At 38.2% G+C, this 12,969-nt stretch overlaps 1 protein-coding gene across 2 annotated transcripts in view; it reads left to right on the plus strand.

The window, feature by feature from the left end:
- usp43a (ubiquitin specific peptidase 43a) overlaps window positions 1-12,969 on the plus strand; it is a 283,302-nt gene that overhangs the window by 40,451 nt on the left and 229,882 nt on the right. For both annotated transcript variants that reach the window (XM_061983704.1, XM_061983705.1), the window contains exon 2: window positions 9,848-10,009. In XM_061983704.1, the coding sequence (XP_061839688.1) occupies window positions 9,848-10,009 (162 nt within the window). The remainder of the gene's footprint in view (window positions 1-9,847; window positions 10,010-12,969) is intronic.

Below are 12,969 nucleotides of genomic sequence, written 5' to 3' on the forward strand. Positions count from 1 at the left end.
GTACTCATTTGTAATACACTTTTCTACCACTTGTGGCAGTAATGACAATGTCAAACAAACAGAAGATGTCTGGAGCAAAAGTCCGAGAGAAGTTTCTTAAGTGCAGAAATTATAACTAAAGTGGTGAAGCTGTATTTTCATCTGCACTTTAATTTTATTGCCAGTTTATTTAACAAACATACATACTATTATTATTTATTGTTAATTTAGTTACAATTACAGTCACCGTTACGAACAGTTACAATTTATATGTCAGCACTGTGCAATTGTATGTACATACAGGTAAAAGCCAGTAAATTAGAATATTTTGAAAAACTTGATTTATATCAGTAATTGCATTCAAAAGGTGTAACTTGTACATTATATTTATTCATTGCACACAGACTGATGCATTCAAATGTTTATTTCATTTAATTTTGATGATTTGAAGTGGCAACAAATGAAAATCCAAAATTCCGTGTGTCACAAAATTAGAATATTACTTAAGGCTAATACAAAAAAGGGATTTTTAGAAATGTTGGCCAACTGAAAAGTATGAAAATGAAAAATATGAGCATGTACAATACTCAATACTTGGTTGGAGCTCCTTTTGCCTCAATTACTGCGTTAATGCGGCGTGGCATGGAGTCGAAGAGTTTCTGGCACTGCTCAGGTGTTATGAGAGCCCAGGTTGCTCTGATAGTGGCCTTCAACTCTTCTGCGTTTTTGGGTCTGGCATTCTGCATCTTCCTTTTCACAATACCCCACAGATTTTCTATGGGGCTAAGGTCAGGGGAGTTGGCGGGCCAATTTAGAACAGAAATACCATGGTCCGTAAACCAGGCACGGGTAGATTTTGCGCTGTGTGCAGGCGCCAAGTCCTGTTGGAACTTGAAATCTCCATCTCCATAGAGCAGGTCAGCAGCAGGAAGCATGAAGTGCTCTAAAACTTGCTGGTAGACGGCTGCGTTGACCCTGGATCTCAGGAAACAGAGTGGACCGACACCAGCAGATGACATGGCACCCCAAACCATCACTGATGGTGGAAACTTTACACTAGACTTCAGGCAACGTGGATCCTGTGCCTCTCCTGTCTTCCTCCAGACTCTGGGACCTCGATTTCCAAAGGAAATGCAAAATTTGCTTTCGTCAGAAAACATGACTTTGGACCACTCAGCAGCAGTCCAGCTCTTTTTTTCCTTAGCCCAGGTGAGACGCTTTTCGCGCTGTTTCTTGGTCAACAGTGGCTTGACACGAGGTGTGCGGCAGTTGAAACCCATGTCTTTCAAGCGTCTCTTGGTGGTGGATCTTGAAGCACTGACTCCAGCAGCTGTCCACTCCTTCTGAATCTCCCCCACATTTTTGAATGGGTTTTTTTTCACAATCTTGACCAGGGCGCGGTGATCCCTATCGCTTGTACACTTTTTCTGACCACAGTTTTTCCTTCCCTTTGCCTCTCCATTAATGTGTTTGGACACAGAGCTCTGAGAACAGCCAGCCTCTTCAGCAATAACCTTTTGTGTCTTTCCCTCCTTGTGCAATGTGTCGATGGTTGCCTTTTGGACAGCTGTCAAATCTGAAGTCTTCCCCATGTTTGTGTAGGCTTCAGAACTGGACTGAGAGACCATTTAAAGCCCTTTGCAGGTGTTTTGAGTTAATCAGCTGATTAGTTTGTGGCACCAGGTGTCTTCAAAATGTAACCCTTACACAATATTCTAATTTTGTGACACACGGAATTTTGGATTTTCATTTGTTGCCACTTCAAATCATCAAAATTAAATGAAATAAACATTTGAATGCATCAGTCTGTGTGCAATGAATAAATATAATGTACAAGTTACACCTTTTGAATGCAATTACTGAAATAAATCAAGTTTTTCAAAATATTCTAATTTACTGGCTTTTACCTGTATATATTTCAACAGTTTTAATGAGTCCCTTATTTTGCAGTATATTTGATTAGTATTTATTTTTATAATCAGCATGACCAAGGCTTTGATAATAATATTTGTGATTAACACATGGTCCCATATCATTTGACAAGGTTTATCCTGGTAAACTGTCGGTTAGATATTTGACATATTGTCTATTCAGCAATTTCCTTTTATAATTGTATAGCTGCTGGATGACTGGTAAGGGGCTGATTAAAACAAATTCAGTGATGTGTTTTAGTGTCTGCTGGTGTTTTTTTTTTTATTGTTGTTATTTATTTATTTATTTAGGAACTATATTACTCTAATATATCTCCTACATGAAAAGACGTCTTTCATGATGCATTTTCTTGCGTTTGAGTCAATCCAGTGTGTATGTTTCTGTTGTCTACATTGATTCAGAAAAGGTTTTAGAGATTATAGATGTGTGCTGCTGGTTCAACACATCGCACACAGTTCGGAGCATGCTAACATGAATGTGCAGAACAATTATTGTTTCTGTAGTGAAAGCCCCAAATATGCACGCAAATGTTTAATTTAAATTAGGCAGTCTTCACCACGTTACAATTGCACACGCAGTGTTAGTAAATCACACCCACTTATACTGTAATACACACAATTAACATTTTTGGCTCGAGCTGTCTAGAGCAGGGGTGTCAAACTCATTTTAGATCGGGTGCCACACGGAGAAAAATCTACTCCCGGACTGGTAAAATCACGGCACGACAACTTAAAAATAAAGACAACTTTAGATTATTTTCTTTGTTTAGAAATAGAACAAGCACATTCTGAAAATGTACAAATCATTATGTTTTGGTTTTTTTTTTTTACACTTACATGTTGCGGTTAATATTATTCTATCTTTGTTTGTTGTTATTTATACTTTCTGAATAAATTATGTGATAATGTTCATCAGTCAACTCATTGGTGTTGATTTTCAATCTATCAAGATAAAAAAAAATAATATCAAAATCAAATTACAGGATGTTATTAATGTAGTTTGCTCATTTTCCTTGACTCCATTATGTGTTTTTTTTTTTTTTTACGTATGTAGCAAAATCTACAAAGATACAAATAATTGCTATTGTGACATCTAATGCACACATTTAGAACAACAGTTTATTTCATTCAAAAATTTCGGCTCATTTTTATACTCTTCACACGGGCCGGGTAAAACCTGTTCGGGGGCTTGTTCCGGCCTGCGGGCCGTATGTTTGACACCCCTGGTCTAGAGCGTGGTATTTGGATCTTAGTAAATCAGGCCCTTTGTGACTAGAACTTGGGTCTACAATGGCGGACTAGCGCAAAGCTCTTCAGGTAAAGCTGACTACTAACTATCGACAGATATGTCCTCAGCTATTCAATTCCAAACGGCTCGTTTGGAGCAAGTACGAAGGTAGGCAAGATTGTTTCATAAACATCAACATCATGCCTTCATGGTTGTATTTACAAATTTTTGGGACTTATGCATATAAATAGGTAAGAAAACTTGGTTTTGCATAATAGGACCAACAATGCTAAAAGGAATAACGTCTAAAATCCGTATCTCGGACTGGAGATTACTACGGGTGGTGACTTTTGGAACTAACTATAAGTAAGAATGCAAGTACAGAATGACTTCATAAAGAAAAACCTACGATTGTCCAGAGAAGCTAGACAGATTACTGACTCCGCCATCCTAGTCACTGCCGTTGTGTCCTTGGGCAAGGCACTTCACCCACCTGCTCCCAGTGCCACCCACACTGCTTTAAATGTAACTTAGATATTGGGTTTCACTATGTAAAGCGCTTTGAGTCACTAGAGAAAAGCGCTATATAAATATACTTCACTTCACTTCACTTCACTCTTGAACGCATCATAATTAAATTATCCCCTCAACTCCCCCCAAAATGGATTAACTCGCTGGAATAAAAAAGACAATATAACACACTGCACATCCATAAACGTGGACGCATGTGAAAAAGTGCAATATATTTATCTGTACAGTAATCGATTTATTTATTTATATATATTTATTTATTTTATATGTATATTTATATATTATTTATATTTATTTATATATGCACCTTATTGCTTTTTTATCCTGCACTACCATGAGCTTATGTAACGAAATTTTGTCTTATCTGTGCTGTAAAGTTCAAATTTGAATGACAATAAAAAGGAAGTCTAAGTCTAAGTCAGGGGTCGGCAACCTTTACCAGTCAAAGAGCCACTTTCACCAGTTTCACAAATTAAAGAAAACAATGGGAGCCACAAAAATCTTTTGAAACTTAAAATGAAATAACACTGCATTCAAAGTTTTTTTTTGATTTGTGCTATGTATAAACCAGGGGTCTCAGACACGCGGCCCACACCTTACTATGAAAATTGAATGCTAGTGCGGCCGGCGGGTTTTATATGAATGGCGCTTGACAGCGTCATACTTGTCAACCCTCCCTATTTTTCCGAAAGACTACGAATTTCAGTGCAACTATTCTCTCGAACGTCCCATAATAGTACAGCATTTAGGGCCCACTACTACCAGCGTGCCAGACCAGCCTCACGTTGTTTGGTGCTTCTTCTTGCTCACCTAAGCCACAGCAAGGCATACTTGGTCAACAACCACACAGGTTACACTGACGGTGGCGGTATAAAAAACTTTAACGCTCTTACTAATAATGCGCCACACTGTGAACCCACACCAAACAAGAATGACTAACACATTTTGGGAGAACATCTGCACCGTAACACAATAAAAACAACAGAACAAATACCCAGAATCCCATGCAGCCCTAACTCTTCCGGGCTACATTATACACCCCCCGCTACAGAGGGGGGGGGTTGATGTGTGAGGGAGCAGGGTTGGGGTGGGGGCGGGGTTTGGTGGTAGCAAGGGGTGTATAATGTAGCCCGGAAGAGTCAGGGCTGCATGGGATTCTGGGTATTTGTTCTGTTGTGTTTATGTTGTGTTAAGGTGCAGATGTTCTCCGAAATGTGTTTGTCATTCTTGTTTGGTTTTGGTTCAAAGTGTGGCGCATTATTAGTAAGAGTGTTAAAGTTGTTTTATATGGCCACCGTCAGTGTAACCTGTGTGGCTGTTGACCAAGTATGCCTTGCTGTCGCTTACGTGTGCAAGCAGAAGATGCATATAACAAGAGGCTGGGCTGGCACGCTGTTAATACAGATTGTAGAGGGCGCTAAATGCTGTACCATCATGGCACGCCCTTATTATTATTGTAAGGGTGAAAATCGGAGAATTTTAATCCCGGGAGGTGTCTGCGAGAGGCACTGAAATCCGGAAGTCTCCCGGGAAAATCGGGGGGGTCGGCAAGTATGCAGCTGAGCCGCATCAGAGTGATCAAAGAGCCGCATGCGGCTCCGGAGCCGTGGGTTGCCGACCCCTGGTCTAAGTAATCAGTGCCTACAGCCCTCAAGCCATTGACCAAATATGTGTATGTATTATTTTCTGAAGCAAATTAAACTAAGAACAGACCCTTGAACATACAAATCATCCAACATCGCTGGTACTTTGGAAAGAAAGCGAAGGGGATTGAACAAAAACAAAGCGACCTGCGCAATAATAGGTGCCCTCATTCTGTGTGTTTCCCTTAGGTTTGCATTAATTTGATGAAAGACCATTCCATCTTCCATCTGTTTAGTTGCTTTTCAATACGGCAAATAAAACTCACAACGTTCTATCACAAGCACAGCAGATGGTTTCACTTAGCCAGGCAGCAGCTGCAACGCAACGCGAGCACTACACACTCTTTAGATGCTCAAGTTTGTCCGAGGAACCAACCATTTTAATTGCTACAGGGTGCCACTTAATGCAAGTACAGCTTTGTACCTGTTCGAGAGCCGTATGTTGATGTAGCAGGTTCCTGCAGCGGCTACACTCCACCGGCCATATCAATTGCTTGAGGATAGACGAAAAAAAGGGACGGAATGTTCAGCAACTAAGCCGGCAACAGAGGTAGCGGTGTCACATAATGGTCACGGGATTACAGTACAGTCGCACACTTGACACCGCCACTTTTGTGTGACATGACATGCCTCTGATTACGGTATCACAAATCACAGGCTGGTGTGGTATTAGAGTCGGATAAGACGCTGACATGCCACCCCAATGAGGGCCGGATGCTAATTGGAAGAAGGCAGTACATGTAGAGTGGCTGCTATTCCCCATGTTTGGATTACGTTTTTATACATTTTTGAGTTTGAGTTTAATTGGAACATACATGTATACAACATGATACAACACAATTTCTAGTTACTCTATTCAACATGTTTGAAAAGGAGTAGGAAGAAGCAGAGCTTATTTAATCCTACCCTTTTTCCTTTGCATAGCAGTTGCTAAAACCTTTGTTCACTTCCTGTTCTCAATTTATTCACAATGTACTCCATAAGCAATAACAATACAAATAAATACATAATACCTGGTGAAGTAAGTGAGATGAGTAAGATTATCTAGAAAATGAATGGATGGATGAAATAAATTCAGAATGTTTATCATGGTTCTTCTTCTTTGTACTTTGTAAACACTTTAAGTTTGAAGAGTTTCTTGAAGTGGATCATATTAGTACCGGTATATTGTTTGATTTCTTTGCTTAATCCATTCCATAATTTAATTGCACATACTGATATTCTAAAGGTATTAAGTGTTGTACGTGCGTACAAATGTTTTAAATAAATTTGTTCTCTAAGATTATATTTCTCCTCTTTTGTTGAGAAGAATTGTTGAATATTATTGGGTAGCAGGTTATAGTTTGCTTTGTGTATAATTAATTTTAGCTGTTTGCAAATTCACTATGTCGTGGAATTTCAGTATTTTTTATTCAATAAATAAAGGGTTTGTATGTTCTCTATATCCAGCATTATGTATTATTCTAACTGATCTTTTTTGTAACACTGTTAATGAATGAAGTGTACTTTTGTAGTTGTTTCCCCATATTTCTACACAATAACTCAGATATGGTAACACTAGCGTGTAGTAAAGAATATGAAGTGATTTTTGGTCAAGAACATGTTTTGCTTTATTCATTATTGACGTGTTTCTTGCTACTTTATGTTGTATATTTTTTACATGAAAATTCCAGTTACATTTTTATCAATCATACCTAGAAATTTAGTTTCCTTTACTCTTTCAATTTCTATTCTGTCTATTTGTATTTGTGTTTGACTTTCTCTTCTACTGTTACCAAATAGCATTATTTTAGTTTTAGTGAGATTTAAGGATAGTCTGTTTTTGTCGGACCATCTTTTTAATTTGTTCATTTCTTCTGTTATTATTTGTATTATCTTCTGTGTGTTCTCTCCTGAACAAAACACAAATAATACTAACTTGAAATCTTTTGTAACTTTACCAATGTCATTTATATAAAGATTGAACAATTTTGGTCCTAGTATTGATCCCTGGGGTACACCACAGGATATAGTTAGCGTTGTAGACGTGTGTTCGCCTAGCTTCACGTATTGTTTCCTGTTCGTTAAATAACTTCTAATCCAGTTTAAGACCAACCCTCTGATGCCATACTATTCTAGTTTTTTGATTAAAATATTGTGATTAATTGTGTCAAATGCTTTAGTTAGATCCATCAACACTGCTGCCGCACATTTTTTACTATCTATTGCATTGGTAATTTATTCTATAATTTCAATTAAAGCCTTTGGAGTTGAAACATTAGCTCTGTATCCATATTGGTTCTCAGTGAGTATTTCTATTTAAAGGGGAACTGCACTTTAAAAAAAAAATGTGCCTATCGTTCACAATTATTATGAGAGACAAAACCACACACGTCACGTATCGCATTGTGTTGTGCATTACAAACTCGAACGCGTTTCGTTTTATCGTAGAAGCTAGCTTATCTCTTGCCGTAGTTAGCTCGTACGGCTAATACCGAAATACGCTGATGTGTTACTACGATAGTGTCTGGAAGTGTTGGTGACGAACCCCAAGATGCAGAGATGGCAGGCTTGATGCATGAAAACATGATTTTAATGTCCAAAGGAAATGCAGGAAAACAGGAATCAGGAACCAGGAAACAGGTAAACTGGAGACAGGAAACAGGATACAAGGAACCAGGGAGAACTGGAGACAGCAAACTGACTGCAGGTATAAATAGTAGCCTGATTGGCAATTGCCACCAAGTATGCCAGACTGCCAATCAGGTACAGGTGAGGGAAACAAGCTCTCAGGGAGATGTGCAGGTAAAGGAACCAAAATAAGAGCGCTCACAGGAAATAAAACACAAACACAGAGGAAAAACCAAAACATAACCAAACTGTCAGTGACAAGCCTGACAGATAAAAAAAATAGTTCCTCAGTGATCGCTCTTACAATAACAATGTCGCTACATCTTGGTTACTATACAGTATACGGAACTTAAATTAAGTATTTTTGATGATTTTTGAATGCATTTTAAAGTGATTTAGAGTTATAATTTATTGCTCCCAACAGCTGCATTGCTAGCTACTTAGAACGAGACGATTTTTAGTTAGAAAGTGGAAAAAAAACAACCTTTTGTCTTCTTGTCTCTCATGATTGTGAACGACAGGCAAAATTCCAAAACAAGTGCAGTTCCCCTTTAATGCTATTCAGAAAGTAGAAGAATATATATATATATATATATATATATATATATATATATATATATATATATATATATATATATATATATATATATATATATATATATATATATATATATAGCTCTCTTTGTCCATGTGGTAATTTATTTCCAGGAGTCTTTCAAAACAGAACCTTTGCTGTAATAGTGGTAAGGAGCAAACTGTTTAGGCAGCGTAATACCACTGATAAGTTCTTCTGTAGGGATGTCATGGGCAATTATGTCAAACATCAAAATCACGATTAATTGAGTCTTCCATGTCAATTTCGGTTGATGCACGATTGTCCACACTCTCAACTACTAACCAACTCTACTTTTTGGTCCACGACAGTTTTATAGACAACGTGTGTCCAAATAACTGATACAACATTCCTTTTAGAACAGAACGCTTTTGTTGTCATTGTACATGAGAGCATGACGGAAATACTGGTGTTTACCTTGGTGAGGTGTAGATAAAGGGGAACTGCACTACCGCCATATCTGATGTGTTAAAGCAGTGGTCCCCAACCACCGGGCCGCGGCCCGGTACCGGTCCGTGGATCGATTGATACCGGGCCGCACAAGAATTTAAAAAAATAAATAAAAATGAAAAAAATTATATATATATATATTTTTTTATTTTAATCTTTTTTTTTAATTAAATCAACATAAAAAACACAAGATACACTTACAATTAGTGCACCAACCCAAAAAACCTCCCTCCCCCATTCACTCATTCACACTCATTCGCACAAAAGGGTTGTTTCTTTCTGTTGTTATTATTTCTGGTTCCTACATTATATATCAATATATATCAATACAGTCTGCAGCGATAAGCACACATGATTGTATTTCTTTATGACAAAAAAAACAAAAACAATAATGAGCGCCATAGCTAATTAACAACCACGATAGCGGTGGTTATCAACCTTTTTTTTCACCAAGTACCACCAAAGAAAACATTTGGCTCTCCAAGTACCCCCATAATGACCAACATTAAAATGCAGTAGCAAAGTAGGCCTGAGTATTCATTAAAAACAAGGCAGAGGTTTTATTAAGCAAGGACGTTCAATAGTATTGGCCACTGTAACATTACACACAGTTTGAACAGTAACACTGTGTTTGAATATTTAATTCAGTGATTCTTTGGCGTACCACTAAAAACCCACCAGGGGGTTTAATTAGTGGCAACATACAGTACAATAGACAATTTGATTATGATGACATTCCCTAGTAGCTTTAACCAGTTCTTTCAGAGTCTACAGTATGCGATGTAGGTCCCGGCCTGTTCATTCTGTGGCGACACCTGATATTACCCAAATCAACCAGCTCATTATGCTGTCTTTCTTTCAGAGCATCGTGGCCAAATATGGGTCGCAGTTTCGGGGCAACTCTCAGCACGACGCCCTGGAATTTCTCCTCTGGCTGTTGGACAGAGTTCATGAGGATGCCAAAAACCCAAACAACAACAACAGCAGTAGCAGCAGCAGCAACAAGACCAAAGCCAACGTCAAGGTGAGGTCATGTTTGAAACCACACTGATCTTTCCATCGCATTGATGACTAACATATATAGCATTTTAATGGCGCTTTTACTACTCTTTGTTTTTGGAATTTCAATTGTGTTACTTTGAAATTTGGAAGGATCTGATTTTATTATGCAGTGAGAGGGAGACACTAGTATTTTGTCTCAGACCTCATGATAATTATTGTGAAGGCCAAAAATTATATATAGCTTATGTTTATTGTTTATTTGTATGTATGCACAGTAGGGTTGTACGGTATACGGGTATTAGTATATTTCGGCGATACTAATGAATCATATTCGGTACAATACAGCCTCTAAAAAGTCCCGGTCCCCCCTGAAAATGACCGTCGTCGTCACGTCGTGTCATTGCTGGTTTACGAGCAGAGGAGCATGTTCGGCAGCGCACAATCACGGAGTACTTGCAAGCCGACACACTGTGTGGACAGAAAAGGGAGAACGGACGCATTTTGGCTTAAAAACTAACGATAAAGGTGAAGTTATAACACTGAAACGCCCTCAGGAAGAGGTGCTTTAAGACATGGCTAGCTAGCCTAAATAAAGTAAGTTTCTTACAAGTATCATCCCTGCAGGATGAGGAATAGCTAAACATGCTTTACTTCAAAATGTAAACAAACGCCATTGGCTGTAATGATACCAAGTACAGGAACGTATGTAGTCAATAATACTATGATTACGTCAATATTTTTTGGCATCACAACATCTTCCTCCGTTTTTTTAAAGGTAATATGTCCTTGGACACATGAGGACTTTGAATATGACCAATGTATGATCCTGTAACTACTTGGTATCGGATTGATACCCAAATTTGTGCTATAATCCAAAACTAATGTAAAGCATCCAAACAACAGAAGAATAATACAAATTATTACATTTTAACAAAGGTGTAGAAAAAAGAGAAAGTAAGCAGATATTAACAGTAAATGAACAAGTAGATTAATAATTCATTTTCTACCGCTTGTCCTTAATAATTTTGACAAAATAATAGAATGGAAAATGACTCAATATGTTCTGCATATGTCAGCAGACTAAATTAGGAGCCTTTGTTTGTTTACTTACTACTAAAAGACAAGTTGTCTTGTATGTTCACTATTTTATTTCAGTACAAACTTGCAATAAGAAACATATGTTAAATGTACCCTAAGATTTTTTGTTAATATAAAGTCAATAATGCAATTTTTTGTGGTCCTCTTAATTTAGAAAAGTACCGAAAAGTATCAAAATAATTTTGGTCCCGGTACCAAAATATTGGTATCCGGACAACTTTAATGTACAGGTATGTCACATCAGGTGGTTGACACATGGGTGTGGTTGAAGTTATCCAATTGGTCATTTAAGCCAGCTGGCCTCTGATATTTTCTGTTGTTTCCGTCACATTGAATCATTGCTTTGTAGTCTTATTTCGCTTGCAAGAATACAACTGTAAAGTGGACTGATTCAATGAGGGAACGAGCCACAGATGCAAGCACACTCAGTGGCCTTTTTATTGATAGCAGTCGCTACAATATTTATCTTTGTAGAAACATCCTGTTCATTGGAGAACAGTTCAATGTCACTTCATGAGGCCATCGCTGTAAAAAGTATTACTCGGATACACTTTTACAATCTGTGTCTTTTCGTGCATCCTATCTCCCTCCCTGATAGCTTTGCTAACAGAGGCCATACGCCAAATCAACATCTTAAGGCTATGGCGCTCATTAAGCTGCTAAAGAATGCTATTATAAAGCCGGCTTTGCTACGCTGATGCGACCAGTCAGAGACTAGCTTTTCATAGTAGGGATCATCTCTGATTTTTTTAAATTTTTTTAAATGCTGATCCTCCTTCCAAACAGATTTCATTGTATTACACAATAGTGTTATTGTCAGTACAGGGCTGATAATCTGACTTTGTTGGGAGTCCCGATTTACACCCTCATGCTGGCTCAATGCTGACCTGCCAACATTGCCACCCAACCAGTGCACACTTTTTGTATCGGACAGTGATTTTACCCTTTGAATACGTTTTTAGGCTTCGCTGCTCTCCTGGGACATATTTTGTTGCAATGTTGACGGTTTATGGACCTGGATTATGCTCCTGTGTCACTACACCAGCTCGCACCTCCCCCTGCAAACCCTTTCTCATAACGTGACGTGCACCTCCTAAAAAAAACCTAACCTCACGAGCAGTAAAGGTTGGGATTGGTCAGTTTAATAATAATTAGGTCCAGCTGCAATAACACTCCCAATCCCTATTCCATCTTTCGCATGTGAAGTAGGAAGTTAACAACCTAGATCGGGGGTCAGCAACCCGTGGCTCTAGAGCCGCATCTTTAGCGCCGCCCTAGTGGCCACCTGGACCTCTTTCCGAGATGTGTGAAAATGGAAAAAGATGAAGAACATTTTTAATTTTTTGTTATAATATATTTTCTATAGGAGAACAAACATGACACAAACCTTCCTAATTGTAAGAAAACCCACTGTTTATGTTATACAAACCCCGTTTCCATATGAGTTGGGAAATTGTGTTAGATGTAAATATAAACGGAATACAATGACTTGCAAATCATTTTCAACCCCTATTCAATTGAATGCACTACAAAGACAACATATTTGATCAAACTCATAAACTTTCTTTTTTTTTTTCAAATAATAATTAACTTAGAATTTCATGGCTGCAACACGTGCCAAAGTAGTTGGGAAAGGGAATGTTCACCACTGTGTTACATGGCCTTTCCTTTTAACAACACTCAGTGAACGTTTGGGAACTGAGGAGACAGTTGTTAAGCTTCTCAGGTGGAATTCTTTCCCATTCTTGCTTGATGTACAGCTTAAGTTATTCAACAGTCCGGGGTCTCCGTTGTGCTATTTTAGGCTACATAATGCGCCACACATTTTCAATGGGAGACAGGTCTGAACTACAGGCAGGCCAGTCTAGTACCCGCACTCTTTTA

Source organism: Nerophis lumbriciformis, linkage group LG25 (assembly GCF_033978685.3).
Source record: "Nerophis lumbriciformis linkage group LG25, RoL_Nlum_v2.1, whole genome shotgun sequence".
Lineage (NCBI taxonomy): Eukaryota > Metazoa > Chordata > Actinopteri > Syngnathiformes > Syngnathidae > Nerophis > Nerophis lumbriciformis.